This window comes from Trachurus japonicus, chromosome 24 (genome assembly GCF_045865225.1).
Source record: "Trachurus japonicus isolate A0001 chromosome 24, Traja_1.0".
NCBI lineage: Eukaryota > Metazoa > Chordata > Actinopteri > Carangiformes > Carangidae > Trachurus > Trachurus japonicus.
The window spans coordinates 15,634,018-15,650,075 of NC_140930.1; the positions used below are offsets into that span (position 1 = coordinate 15,634,018).

A 16,058-nucleotide genomic window follows, 5' to 3' on the forward strand; every position below is an offset into this window, starting at 1 on the left:
CTTACCTTTCATTCTCTTGTACAGTCTAACACGCATTTTCAAAGTCATATGTCAGGACATGTTTTGTAAAATGTTTAAAATGTCTAAATAAAAAGTTAAAAAAAAAAAAAAAAATTGGCTTTATGTCAGCAACAGGTCAGACATCAGATACCACAGTACAACAGTTTCTATAGATACTGCCATCAGCCGGGTTAGAAATAAGTTGCTATCAGAGCATGTGTACATCAGTGTGTGCTGCAGCTTGTTGAGAACCTATAGCTTTCCTGACTGACATGAATGTTAATGTCAGGGTTGAATGTAATGCATGGTTGAAAAACAAGAAGATGTATCGCTCTGTTTCTGTGGCTTCTTCCAATATCATGTGATTTCAGCTGCAGAAACCACAAGATGCAGGAGACGAAATCTCTCTGCCACCTTCAGCTGTTCCTTGCTGAGAGACAAGCTCTGAGAATCATTCAGTGCCGCATAGAAAAATATGAACTGTTTGTCAAATCCCTGTTTTTTGAACTACAGTATGAGAGCGTTTTAGAGAAAAAACTGCTAAAAGCCATCACTGGCATTTAATGATCCTTTGACCTTATCTTCCTGGTCTTGTATGGCTTCTGCTGTGAGTGCGCAGCAGAAGCCGTACGAGCCATTGTGGGAAGCTGACCTGTGGATGCCCCACTCTGCTCAGGCAGAGTCAAAGTTAAGTCAACAGAGGCTACGTGTGTCCTGAAAGAGAACAGGGGGTTTTCAGCCCATGTGGTTGCCTCCCAGCCGCTTATGAAGTTGTCTTGGTTCACAATTGCCTTGTGACATGAATCATGACATCAGTATATTATTGAGAACAAATGAAGAGTTTTATTCCAAAATGGGTCATCTGCCAGTTGAGTAATAGCGTACCTCGTAAACTATGGTTTATGATGACGAAATCCGTCTTTCTCATCACATGAAGATTTACTCTCTTTCGCTGGCTTCCTCATTGTTTGTGGCATAAAACAGTTCATCTTTAAAGGGATAGTTCAACATTTTGGCAAATTGGCCCATTGCCATAATCGCTAGTCATAGCAGTAGGTTCGTTACCTTTATTTGTCGGTGCAAGCTGTTTTTAGAACGGCAGATCAGAGCGGCGAGCTGCTCAGAGCTATGCTACAGAGGCTCATGGGATTTCTTGGTTTCCCTCATCAAACTCATCAAATACACAAACCAACAACTCCAACACGCTTTCATGGACAAGTTGTGACCTGCACATCCACCACACTATGAGATAATAATGGAATGTTATGAGACGGAGCCGTTTTAGAGGTACATTCAAAACCGCTGATGCGCGTTGCGTTCAGGGACAGTTTTTCAGCAAGAAGTCTCTGTACTTACCTCTAAAACAACTCTGTCTGGTAACATTCTGTTATTATCTCATAGTGTGGTGGATGTGCAGGTCACAACTTGTCCACCAGAGCGTTTTGGAGTTGTTGGATTGTGTATTTGATGAGTTTGATGAGGGAAACCAAGAAATCCCATGAGCCTCTGTAGCATAGCTCTGAGCAGCTCACGGCTCTGCTCCACCGTTCTAAAAATAGCTTGCACCGACAAATAAAGGTAACAAACCTACTGCTATGACTAGCGATTATGGCAATGGGCCAATTTGCCAAAATGTTGAACTATCCCTTTAATACAGTATGTGAATTGTAACATCCCCATTTTTATCCTGTGATTTGAAGATTCTCTACCAAGCTTTGCAGTCTTATAATCTTTTAAAATTCTGACTTCTTCAGCTCAGTGGTTTATCTAAAGTCCATCAGCCTCACATTGTCTGCACACTGACATGTGCTTCTCTGCAGCCTGTCTCTTCAAGAACAGCTGAGACTGTACAGCTTTGTGCTATGCAGAGGTTTGTGCCACTGCCAATAATAATACAGACATTGCTGTGTTGTTTGCCGTTCATGTGTTTACACATGTGACTTTCTGTTTAGGTGGCACACACTGAGGCATGATCAAATTCTGAAAACAAATGGTACAACTCATTTCAGGCTCTCTCAGAAAAGAGCCAGCCAACCAGAAGAGAGGCCCACAGCCAGATCTTTCCTACAAGATCTGGTTGAAGCGAAACAGCGAGAAGAAAGAAAATAATTGACTGATATTGTCATACGCAGAATGTTTTTTTTTCCTTTGTGTCCTCCATAAATGCTTTCACATCTTCCCTTTCTCTCCTCATTGTCCATTTGAATGCAGTCAGATCTGCATCACTAACCAAAGTTCAGCACTGGCCTGCTATTCAGTGCATAAGGTAAATAGTAAAACTTTAATTTATAATGCATTGAAATGTGTCCATCACGCATACACCCCAGATATACATTCACATTGTACACATTGTAAAGGAAGATGAAGGTATTTATTTTGAGAGACCAAGGCAATGTAAAAGCAATGTATGCTGGCCTTCAGAGCCTTTGTGTCTTTGATGTCCACACATGTCGTAGACATGTGTGAGTGTGTAGTGCTTATTATTCCAAAGACAGACCTGTGGTGGTGGGATGATGAGAGATGGAGACTGGTCCATCTCCACTGCGCACAGTCTATGTGGGTCAGCAGGTGTTGGGGGTCCTGCAGCAAAGCTTTGGAATAATTGGAAAAAAAGAGAAAAAAGTCTCGTCTTGTCTTGCAGCTCACTCCGGCACAGAAAATCAAAAACAATATTATGCATTTTTCTTCCAATCCAGCCGGATAATGTTTGAATTTCACACCACTTGGTAATTCCCAGCTTCGAGGCCCAGTTTCCATTCACAGTACTGAAAAGATGAACACGGTGTACTGTACCTTTCATTCATTCCTAAGTCTTACTATCACTATTACCACTTCTTTGCCAAGTTTGAAATGTGAAACATTTTTAGAATGTATCTGTACCAAAAGAAAATTTCTTTTTTAATTATTGTCTAATCTAAACATACATTTACTATGATGTAAGGAATAAGCACAAGCTGTGTATTTTTAAACACTTACAAAACAAGCCTGACTGTAGCATGTCATTACAGGATAAATATATTACCCTCGATATAAAAGCAGATTATTGGAGGTTTTATAAGATCATGATCCGCCTTATCCTTGAATTACACACTGCAGAGGATCAGAAGAAAAGGTTTGATCTGTGTCAACTTTGAAAAGTGATGGTTTATTTTCATTACTGTATTTGTTCCTCCAGACCTTTGCTGGCCCTGGTCGAAAGACTTTAGGAGCAGTAAACACACTAAATAGTCTCTACAGACAGTACACCCACTAAAAACAACTGTACTATAATTTCACTGTGTATTTAGGGCCAAAATACGGCCAGTTACTCCACAGTTACCCACAGGTATCTCTTACAGTATTAATGGGGCCTGTGTATTCATGTAGCGGCTCACAAATGGTTTGCTTTGATCATCTCCACTGTGGACACATGTTGCTGTCCATCTACACAGATCTGGCTTTGAGTCTCAGATAATCTAATCACAAGTGAGCATCTCTAAGTTCAGGTGTGAACACACTGAGCACACATTAAAGACGCACATTCAGAGTTGGTCTGGGTCACATGTGGCCATGTTCTTTTAGCAGTCTGCCACAGACTAATTATTCTCACCGCAATGCCACAAAGACTTTTACAATTGTCAGTGTTTCTCATGCTCTGATTTACAGTATCTGTGGCAGTCTGCCATCAGTATCAGCACTGAGACACACACACACACACACGCACACACACACACACACACACACACACACACGAGTTGTCAGTCCAGACACATGTGGAGATTAATTTTAATACCAGGTGTGTACTGGTCTGATAGCTGTCCACTTGTGATCAAATCGTATAGTGTGTACTTTCATGTTAAGTTCTCTTTGAAAAGAACCATTCACCAAAATAATTTAAGTCTGAGGCTATTTTACTTACTGGCTCCGATATTAGAGGAAGACTGTATAAAAACAACCTCTCATCCTGACCCTTGTGTTAGACAAAAACCCTACTAACCTCTTACTGTAATATAAAGGTGGTCAGTTGGGCTCACCTGATTGGCTGAATTAACCGTGTCACCAGGCACTTGTCTGCGAGTTCTGCTGCTGGTCTTTCAGTTGAGCTTCACTGATCTTTTAGAAACAGTCATGAGGTCTTTATCTGGTCCTACTGGAGAAGCTTGTTCGTCTCAAGGTGTCTCTTAGAGGGATGAGCTTCGTTTTTTAGCCAGCAGCTCACAGCATGACTCGATGTTCAGTCAGTCAGTTCACCACTTTGGTTCAGACTGAAGTATCTCCGTTTGGGCCCACTGAAGATGGATCTTAATGACTATCCCCTGGCTTTTAGCCTTTTCAAAAGAAATGGTATTCCTGTTCCCGCTTCAGTTGAATGTGTTGCTAATTAGCAAATGTTAGCATGCTAAAATGCTTAACCAAGATGGTAACCGCTGGACATCATTTGACAATTGAAAGGTTACATATTTTACATATTTTCTGTGTTTCATTTGTTGAGGTGTTGAGCCATTTGTTGTGTGTTTTGAGAAGTGTAAGTTGATCCATATTTGTTGTAATTTTACATCTCCCCTATGGAGCTTTTGTAACAAGCAGCCAGTGAGCCATTCAGAAGAGAATGCCTTTCTTCTGATTGGCTGTTATATGAGTGAGACTCTCCTCCACGGTTGGATGGAGGTGGACATACCTGAGTAGTTAGAGTAGTTACCGCTTTTTTGTGTGACATCACAAAGGTGTATAAGTCCAGACTTCTCATTTTAAGGCTCAGTTGCTGAATACATGCTGTGTGCATTTCATTGTGGGCTTTTCTCATGCTTTGTCCAGATAGCCCTAATCGCTCTCAATGCCTTTGCCAGGACTGGTAAATATTTAAATCTGTTGTTGGCTCTGTAGCAATATCAAAACTTAGAAATATTTATCATAACATTTCTGGTGAGACGTGCATTAAAAATCTTTTTGTGACTCAGGTTCAGTCATGCATGACAATTTTATTCCATCACATGGAAGTAACTAATTGTGACAAGAGCAATTGCCCCATGGCACGTACTGTTTTTCTCATGATCTCCTGTCGCACCGGATGCAAAGATTTAATTAAGATGCTATGACTTTTTGACACACAAATAAATGGATGTTAGTGATAACCCTCCAGGGAACAAACTCAGACAGGATATGCTCTGTGATTATAATGCACTGTATTGATTTGTGAATTGAACCATATCAGCACCCACTGGCAGTATACTAGATTTGCCGCTTTGATTTTCCTATATGAAGACTTTTGTGTATTGAAGGAAGACAGAAATTAGTATCTGGACTGATGCATAAAGTAATGCTGCTGATGTGAAGATATTTATTTTAGTTTTAAGAATGCCCAAAGATTTGTAAATATACATTTTAACGTTATTTAACTGACATAATCTAATTGAACCTTGTAGTTACATATTTCTTTACCTTGCATAATACTTGATGTCATCCTCAGAGCTGTAATCCTCTGTAATCCTTCCATGGTTGACCTGCTCTCTTCTTAAACCTTTAGTCAGATTTGCCAGGAAGCACTGTGCTCTCCCTGATCATCAATCAAAATGATAATGGACCAAACAAAACCCGTCCTCCATCTAAAACTGGCTTATACTGTATATTTCAAGTCTTGTCACAGCCTCGTGCATTTCCAGACAAAAACAGATAAGAGTTCATAAAACAGTGATAGTTACACAGAAAGGTCATGACATTTCCCAGGTCAAGGGAGGTCAAGCACATTAACATTATGAACAATCTCCATTATTGATATTAGCCTTTGCCCTTCAGCACTTAAGACCGATGAGGCTGCCAACCATTTTTCCATTCAACACTTTGGTTCATAGCAGATTGTCTTCTGGTTAGATGACCATGAATATGTATACTACATTTCATGGTCATCTGTTTTAGGGATTCCTCACGCACTACCATCAAGACAGTAATTCCACTTGACAGAAGTTTTCAGTCAATTATGAGATTCCTCTTGAAAACGGATGGCCTTGTTTTAATGACATTCGTCATGAATATTGATGACCCCCAGAGGATTAGTCACAATCTAGTTTGTAGCCAAGTGTTATTTTTTATTCCTGCCACCATCAGTCAAAATATTTAACCCTGGCTCGCAAAAGACTTGCATCACGCAAGTGTGTAGCAAGCCCAGCCACGAACATTTCTGAAACTCCAGGCATCTGCCATTACAGTAATAAGACTTACATGTAAAGTACTGTCCACAATAATCCCTGTGGAAGTGAATTTGTAAGGAGTCAGGATACACCACTGTATATGCACATCACATAACAGCCTTTGACTACAAGCTTAAGGCAGGGGCTACAGTGTGTGTGTGTGTGACTAAGTGTATGATAAGAAATGATTTATCTTTAAAGGATACAGTAAGTCTGGTGATATTCTTTATTTTATATCAATGCGAAAAAAAACCAACACCAACAATAAATCAGTCCAGATTCCAATCCAAATCCTTCCATGTCCAAAAAGGATCAAAAACAAATTAGCAACCAATCCATTGCAAAAAAGTGACGTGCACTGTATCTGAAAGTAAATGGTGTCAATCTCACATAAACTGTCCTGCTGCTGCTGTAAACATAGTGTAGACAAATCCACCACTATAAAAAAATAGTCTCAGACAAATGCAGTAATTCTTCCTGTTTGAGCAACAACAGAATCATCAAGGCCTGGTGAATGATTCAGTCTTTTTTTTTTAGTTTGTTTTCTTAAATGAGTATAACAATTCAAATCTGCAGGAGGAAGAAAGTGGCCTGAGGCTGAGTGTTATAGACAGAGCATACTGAGCTGGGAGGTACTGACAGCCTGTGCATGTGTGTGTGTGTGTGTGAGAGAGAGAGAGAGAGAGAGAGAGAGAGAGAGAGAGAGAGAGAGAGAGAGAGAGAGAGAGAGAGAGAGAGAGAGAGAGAGACTCCAGTCTCCATGATGTCTGATTCATGTTTGAATCTTCACTATTTCAAATAACATGCAGGAACAAACAATGTGGCTCTGTATGCATATGTCAAATGGTCAAATTAATTGCAAAGTGGATCTGTAGCACCTTTGACGGACAGTAGTTTATTAAGCTTAGTTATAGCTACTTTAACATCCTTCCAATAATGAAAAACATTTTACTCACAATATTGCATAGAGTGATTTAGAGTCCTCAGCAGCTGAATGAATGTAAGGGGAAACCCTTGAGGACACTTTGAATGACATTCCATTTAGAGATTATTCAAAGAGAACAGAGCGCAGTGTGCGCTGCGTATGACACACTGTATTGTATTTATACTTAAGAGACCTGACAGTGACGAGGTCTCAAGCTTCCCTCACTTGCACATATTTTTCTTTCTTTCTCCTGCTTCTTGCTCATTTTTCTCTTCACCTGTAGACTCTCCATAAAGTAGGCTAGGGACATTTTGCACAGGTTGCCCTACCCTCTTTCCACTGTCGTGTTTACTGTGTCATTGAACCTTCATATGTGAACTTGTATGTATATTCATATAGAACTTTGAACTTCTTTGCAGTGGCACCTTTTCTTATACCTTTAAATACATTACACAAATATGCATCATAAAAACAACTGACTGACAACTGTTTCATAAAAAGTAAGGAAATAAAATACAACAATATTATGACTTATAAAAACAACTGAAGACTGTATTTCATCTCTGTACATACAGTACAGGTGTTTTCCATTTACATGTTGATGCTTTCCACATGAGCTGGGAGACATTGAGAGTTGGTAGCACCAGGCTGCACCAGCCAAATAAAACAGTGGCAAGATTTGTGCAGCTGAAAGTCTGTTTGCAGTTGTTGTCGTGACTCACAATTATTGCTGTTTAGCCTCAGAACATGTGAGAAACCATGTGCAAACGTGTGCACATGGCCCGCTGGGTTTTCAGTGATTCCAGGAAAACATTAGGCTCATCATGTCTCATGCAGCTTTGCCTCAAGAGGTTCTGATGTTTATCTCTCTCATGCCGCTCAGGGTTGGCTCTCGGCCTGTCCAGCTCTCCAGGAAGACCTTGCATCGGACACACAAGGACTCACTGTGGTTTAGGAATAGCTTTATTAGCTCTATAACCCCTATTGGGTGTGAAAGGGTATTCCCATACCTTAAAGTATAGGACTGACTCATAAGACGCATAGCAGCTTCCACAACATGCACACTGTAAAGCCAAGAGCGTTCAAGGAAGCATTACTACTATAATCACTACGATGCTTTATGTTTATACCCACAGACAACAGTGTTGTCTGCCATTACTCACTTTTACGCTGGTCACTAATTAGTCACTCTTGTCACAAGTTGTCACGAGAGCTGTCACATGTATTTGTGCCTTTTATCCTTTGAAACCAAAGATCTGGAGAGGAGAAAGGGGCTCTTGTCACCAGTACTGAAAGATACTGACTGGGATTTTTTTTTGCATGTTGCTTTTCATTTAGTTGCACAGCAGAACCAAACAAGTTGTACTTGTTTGTCATCTTGACAAACTGTTGCTTCATCTTGCAACAGTTGTGCCTGTGTTAATGAACATGCAGTTTCTGCAGCCTTGACAGTGATGTACTGTATGATGAATGTTGTAGACATAAATATCTGAACATCTGATTATGAAAACTGTCCACATTGTGTTTGTCTCCTAGCTAAGATGACACAGGCCAGACATCATTAATTACTCACTGATTTATTCAAAACTAATAGTTTACTATAATTAGTGCTAATTCTGTATGAGTATTTGTGATTGAAAAATATGTTGATTTTGTACAAATTTCACAGTGTTTTAATTCATTGTCTTGTAAAAGTTGGTTTACTGCAGTATAAATTGCACAAACCATTGGTTTAAATGAACAAACATTTATTTTCTGTCAGTTTTCATAATTAAAATATTCTTTTGTGAGAAACTTTAAGCTGAAAAACTAACACTGATTTTGTATTTTCTCCTCAATCTCTTTCTTCATCTCCCTCCACATCATCTTTCCTTCCCTTTCTGTTCCATACCTCTTTCTCTCCTGTGCTACGTTTGTCTTTACAGTGACAGGAAAACCCTTTTTCGTAATATCTAGTTTGTCCCACCGCTGGTTGTTCGGATGGGAGGGCTGCCGTTTCTATGGCTGGGCGGGCTTCTTCTTCGGTTGTGGGAGCCTCATCACGATGACCGTGGTCAGCCTGGACCGATACCTCAAAATCTGCCATCTCAGATACGGTACGGGAGTCAATCTATCCATCAAACCATTCACTGTATCAGTCTGTTGTTAGCCTTGGCTGAAATTATGACACATTTCCAATTCAAAGGTACAGTCCATTAAGCTCATTCGTTTCCTTTTCTTCTTTTTTTTTGTCATTTTCTGACCATACTACTTTGTTGAATAGAGCAAATACATTTGCTGGATTCACCTTTTGAAATATTAACTGTGACTGTGACGACTAATGACAGTTCAAACCCCACAGTCAAGAGTCCAGTCTCTGCACTGAGTGACCTTCACAGCTCTCACATTGTCCATTGTGGACTTGAAGTAGCAAAAAGCAGGAACACATATAGATACATACACATATAAATACTCTCGACTCGAACCAGTTAGTCTCTAAAATGTCAGAAATTATTTCACATTGTTCACCATCCTGAATTAAGTTTGAAGTGAAAAATACACAATTTACTGCTGAATTCACTGATGTGATGTTTGGCTTATATTGTCAAGAGTTCAAACACAAACCCACAGATAGTTCTAGATTTAAAGTGTTTGTAGTGTAAGAGTTTATATTAAGTTATGTTTAAGTAACTAACAAAAACTAAACTTTAATTTCTTCTCTTTAACTCCCAGGCACATGGCTAAAACGCCACCATGCCTTCGTGTGCCTGGCTTTCGTGTGGATGTATGCAGCCTTCTGGGCCACCATGCCCCTGGTGGGCTGGGGGAACTACGCCCCGGAGCCCTTCGGGACCTCCTGCACACTGGACTGGTGGCTGGCCCAGGCCTCCGTGTCCGGCCAGAGCTTCGTCATGGCCATCCTCTTCTTCTGTCTCATCCTCCCCACGGGCATCATCGTCTTCTCCTACGTCATGATCATCGTCAAGGTCAAGTCCTCTGCAAAGGAGATCTCGAACTTCGACGCCCGCATCAAGAACAACCACAGCCTCGAGATGAAACTCACAAAGGTGGGTGAAGGGTTGGAGGAACAGTGGCAGAGAAAGGAAATCAGACCAAAGTAAGGCTCCTGAAGAGAGGGGATAGAACGAAGGAGAAACTTGAGTGCTGCTCAATTCTGTGATGTGAATATTGCTTTGTGTCTTCTTGTAGGTGGCGATGCTGATCTGTGCCGGCTTCTTGATCGCCTGGATCCCTTATGCAGTGGTGTCTGTGGTGTCTGCGTTTGGTGAACCAGACTCGGTGCCCATTTCTGTGTCTGTGATCCCGACCTTGCTGGCCAAGTCCTCAGCTATGTACAACCCCATCATCTACCAAGTGGCGGACCTGAAGAACACCTGCATGAAATCCTCCTGTTTTCAGGCCCTGAAGAAACACAGGCCCTTTAGAAAGTCAAGGTACAGTAGAGCAGGTTTTTTAAATTCTGGATTATTGATTTAACCATAAATCAATAATAATAGCATACTGTTCAGGCAGAATACTGACATCAGCTCACATGACTGGATGCGTGTTGCCAATACTGTTTTCCTTTGGTAGAAGCTTTATGCACAGCTCCACTACTTCCTGAACTTAAACAAGCTCCTTTATTTCCTGTCTTACATTATTGGACAAACTGATTAATCCAGGTGTGTCACAATGGTCAAACACACCTGGATTAATCAGTTTGTCCAATAATGTAAGACAGGAAATAAAGGAGCTTGTTTAAGTTCAGGAAGTAAAATTATAAAGCCTATTATTTGGCATAATCTAACCCTTGAATGATCATTAAACACATATAGCCTACTATGTTTCACTGTAAAACAACCTGCGTGTGTCTGTTGGCTGTTTTACTTGTGCTCCATTCTGTATTTAAATTTCCTTCGGTCTTTGTGAGTTCAGCTGTGTTCCCTCCGTTTCCCTGTCCTGGTACCTGCCTTTATGACATTCTTGTGTTGTTATGTTTAGGTTGTTGATGCTTATTAAGTGGAATAGTTCAAAATAAATTACTACTAATTTGAATTAGTACTTCATTTTTGTACTTGTATTAAAGAATTAATTTAATTAACCCATATTTGACCTCTCAGTATCATAACTCAAGCTGGCAACTGCTTTGGGCCCCAGGTCCATAGGGACTCCAAAGACCAGGCTCCTTGTGTGGCAGCTACTTTATTATAATGATCCCTTTGTAGTTATTGTGTATACAGTATTTATGTGTCCTTTTGGATAACACAATCATCCTTCCTTCCTCCTGTTTCCTCCACCCTGAGGATGATGGGAACCTTAAGGCCAAATTATGTCATGATAAAATAGAAATTACAGTGACGGAATAACAAAAAAACTTTTTTTCTTTTTATTTTACACTTATAATAATGTGTTTTTGTTGTAATTTGCAACTCCTACATCCTGCGGCACAAACAGCATTGTTTTATAGAAACCAAATGATAAAACAGGTTAATTGAATTTACTCATATTCACAATTATAAACAACTTTCAGTGGCATTTATCACAAATGGGCTGTGGCTGCTGAAATTAAATTGCTAGTGCCTATTGTCTTACCTTTAATCAACATGTTTACACAGTGGTTTGAATGTGGAATTAAATTCACCTTTCAGTAACGAAAAACATTTTTGATTTGAATTACAGCCGTTAAATGCTGAACCATAGCTGAGTCAGAGAACTTGACAAATAAACAAGTGACTCATACAATATGTGGAGTACGGATGAATGCGGGGCTTTTTAAATGAAACCCGCACTTCCATCTCATTCTTAAGGGTATCTGACAGAACATATGTCCCATTTTTCTCCCTCAGCTCAAATGTGAGGAATGATGTTATGTGTGTGTAACTTGTTTAACATGGTTTTCCCACATAATGAGTGGAAAACATGTAAGATATCAGAGATACAGCCACATGTCTGTCTGATCCTCAGTCATACCAGACTCAGTCCATTGTGCAGTGACCTGATGCACAAATCACGTCCACACAATGATTGGGCTCATCTCCTAATAACACCGCACAACAGAAAATAACAGTAAAAAGCTTTGAAAACCTCCCACAAACCATCCATATACCCCTCAGCCTCCTATATTTTTACTATACTCTACAGTATAGTAACAGTTTGCATCATTGCATAACCTGATGATTGACATTTATCAATGGCCGTTTTCTTTTTTCTCAGAAAATGCATTAAAAACAGGCAAATTATGAGTAACTTCAAAGAGAATAAACACAGAGAGAGCATGAATAAAATTTGATATTACTCTTAATTTATGTACATGTTTTGATTGACAGTGGAGGTCCTGGATCCAATCAAATAGGTAGCAGACCCGGTTCCGATCAGCGAGGCAAATTAAGCCCTGCTCGAGCGTGGAGCACCCAAGGGTCGGTGCCTATGGTCTAAATTTGCTTATTCTTTAAGCATTAAAGTGAACTGCCTATATGACATTTATACTGGAGCATCTCTATTTGTTAATGTTGTTTGTCAGTTTGTAACACAGTTTGCTCATAAAAGGTATGAGCCTGTCACTGGTTGACAGCAGGTCAAAGGTGGAAGCACTGAGTCATGGTGGTGGTGACTGATTATTTCACTCACTATAGTGTTATTTTATAACATTGTGTGGATGTTAAATGCTTGACTTTCATCAACGGGGATCTTTAAAACAAACACTGAACCATTGTTTGCTTCTTTTTTTCCGTTTCCCTGCAGGTTCTACACCATCTCTGGCTCGATAAAGGACGCACCAGCAGCCAAAGAAGCTCACATCGAGATGTGAGACAGACACTTTAGACTGTGTGACCCACTCTTACCTCTTCCCCTTTGGACAATTTGCCGTGTTCCCTGACTTCTGTGCCCTGGACTTACCCAGTCACACGCTGCCTGTCATTTTGCTATGACACCATCAGCTGCTCACCCTCAGTCTTGCTGCTTGTCTTTACACCCAGGCTGGATTTCCATCGGCTCTTCCCGACATCTTCCCCGCAAGGTTTTTCCTTAGTTTGTGGAGAGTGTGTTATTGTTCAGTGGTTACATCATACAAGTGACATAGTGTGACTTTGTTTTCCAGTATTACAGACACACTGACTCTCGTGCATTTAAAAATAAAAGAAAAAAAGCATACAAGGAAAAACAAGTCTTACTGGGGCTGACTGACTACAGTGCTATATGATATATACTGTAAGTTGCCTCAGGTTTCAAAACTAAGGAAGATTCATGTGACATCAGGAGCTTTGAGTTGCAAAAAATAATATAACATATTTCTGAGGCTAAATCACAAATTGGGAAACAAAAGAAAAAAAGGTGTACATAACTGTCAAGCAACCAGTTGCATTTTTATTAGTTTCCTACACCTGTGGCTTGTATATACACTAGTCAAGCACTTTATTTGGAACACCTTGACACTTGCAAATTTATGCAATTACACAATCAGCCATTGAGTATATTGTATAAAATGGTGCAGATATGGGTCAGGAGCTTCAGATGTTGAGTTGAACCATCAGAGAAGGTCAAAGAAGAGCAGACTGGTTGGAGCCTGCAGAACTATGATAACTTAGGTAACCACTTACAATGAGGAGGACTTGAACCTTGGTTGGACAACTGAAACAGCAGAAGACCGCGTCAGGTTCTACTTCCTTGACATTGGAGTGGGCACACACTGATCAAAACAGCTTGTCTGCATGGACTGTGTCAACAGTCCAGACTGCTGTTTGTAGAATATTTTCTTGCCAAACTCTATGGTCACAGTTCACCATCTTACTGTATAAAGACTACTTCCAGCAGAGTAATGCTTTAGGTCACAATAATATCACATCAAACTGCGAAAATGGACATAACAGTGAGTTCAGTGAACTTCAGTGACCTCGGTCTCCAGAGCTGAATCCAGTAGAGCATCTGTGGGATGTGGTAGAAGAGGAGATTGCGAAGCTGACAACAAATCGGCAGAAATGATCTGATGCAGTCATGTTGGCATGGAGCAGAATCTCCAAGGAATGTTTCCGACCTCTTGTTGAATGGCCAGCATGAGGAACTAAGGCTGTTTTCAGCCTGAAAAAGGACCTATCCAGTATCAGCCATGGTGTTCCTGATAAAGCATTTGGTGCATGTATTCCAAATGACACTGAATCTCATCAGCTTATTTTCTCGTCAGACGTTAAACTGCACACAAGGAGACATTTTGTGAGTCAAAGTGGCGAAAGTAAGACTTTTTTATTGCTTTTCCAGGGTATTTCACAGAACTCATCAAAAGCTTTTTTATTCCTGAGATGAGTGTTCTAAGAAGTGAGCTAAACGGCTCAAGGCTTCATGCCTCACAAGGAAACACGCAGGATGAGTGCACTTTACTTACAAATTGTTCAATATGCACTGATTATATTTTGGTGTTACATACAGTATGTGTAGTAGATTGTTGCAGAGGAAATATATTTATTCAAAGAACAACTGCAGACATTCATGTCATTCTATCAGAAACCAAAATTGTGGCCATAGACACAAAAACATTACTGTATTATTTTTGTTTTAATCCATGTGTTCTCATTTTGTTGTCTTTTTTTTTTGCCACAGTCAGAAATAACAGTATATTTTCCTTGATTCATTAAATAAATAGTTTGGACACATTTAAGACATTAATTTGCTTTAATACTGAGTAAGCGGAGAAGATTGATATCACTCTAATGTCTATGTGCTCTGCATGGAGAAGATGGATAGGCTACAGTACATGAGGCGTTTAGCATTAAGACTGGAAGCAGAGGAAAACATCTTCTGACAGTGTCCTGACTTAGAAAAGACATAATCAACATCTCTAAAGATAGAGTTAAACCAACATGTAGTGGCTTGTTGTTTAAAGGAGTCATTTATATGTTTTTTTCCCATTTAAATGATAAACCTGCAAGTCCTGACCCCGATCTCATCACATTCTGATATCAAGCCCTGAAGCTTTAGCATTGCACAAAGGACGTATTATGATCTGTTATTCTGTGGGCATCATGATGGGTGAGGTGCTGCTAGACTGAATTCTGAACTCTACACAAAGCCAGGCCGTTTGCTGCTCCTACCAGTCTGCATGCTAAACTTACAGCATCCTCAAACTCCAAAGCACCAGTTACGACCTGCTAGGGAAGTTTCCTGTGATTAATAAGGACCAATAATAATAATTGCAATAATAATAATACAATAAAATCTAGGTTATATATTATTAGTTGAGCAAAGTTGAAATTTAGGAAAGTGAGAAAGAAGAAGAACCTCTGGTTTTATTTTTTAAATTTTTTGTCCAATGCCAACATTCTTTATGAGTAATGCTTTTTAGAATATGTTCTCATAAGTGGTATAAGAAAGAAGGTGATTATGGAAAACAAGTTTAACTGAACTTCTCAGTCAAGCTCTGTTACATGAACAAAGTGAGGCACTGCAAATGTCTTCCAGACAGTGGTGATTGTTTAAGGCTACTGCATCTCCCTTCTTTCTTTCTTTCTTTCTTTCTTTCTTTCTTTCTTTCTTTCTTTCTTTCTTTCTTTCTTTCTTTTTTTTGAGGATGCCATTTGGTTCAAGCATAATCCAGCCCTTAGGCGACTAGAACACTATATGATTAGTTTAAGAGAAGAGAATGATGATGGTAATGTTAAGAAACACGCGAAAATGAAATGTGTGACAGGAGGATCTCCCATCCATCAGCCAGACATCCTAACGTAGGTAAATAGGTCATAGGTAAATAAAGGGAACCCTTAGTCTGTGAGTTGCACTGCATGCTGGCATTGGACATAGAATCCTGAAATTCAGAATTTTCCAATATGAACATTATTTCCATGGCCATTGGACTTAGAATTGCTGCTTTACTATTGGTAAAACAAATGCAACAGTACATTTTGAAATAATGTTGATTTGACAATGACGATAATGACAGCATTAGGGCAGGGGTGCTTCTAATCTGAAACATAAATTACAGATAATTTTGCAAATCCATG

General features: G+C 39.8%; 1 protein-coding gene across 1 annotated transcript in view; it reads left to right on the top strand.

Moving 5' to 3' along the window:
* opn5 (opsin 5) overlaps positions 1-13,099 on the top strand; it is a 48,696-nt gene extending 35,597 nt beyond the window's left edge. The window contains exons 4-7 of the mRNA XM_085770512.1: positions 9,015-9,185; positions 9,802-10,136; positions 10,279-10,523; positions 12,811-13,099. Coding sequence (XP_085626638.1) covers positions 9,015-9,185; positions 9,802-10,136; positions 10,279-10,523; positions 12,811-12,877 — 818 coding nt within the window. The 3' untranslated portion in view covers positions 12,878-13,099. The remainder of the gene's footprint in view (positions 1-9,014; positions 9,186-9,801; positions 10,137-10,278; positions 10,524-12,810) is intronic.
* Positions 13,100-16,058: the final 2,959 nt, after the last annotated feature.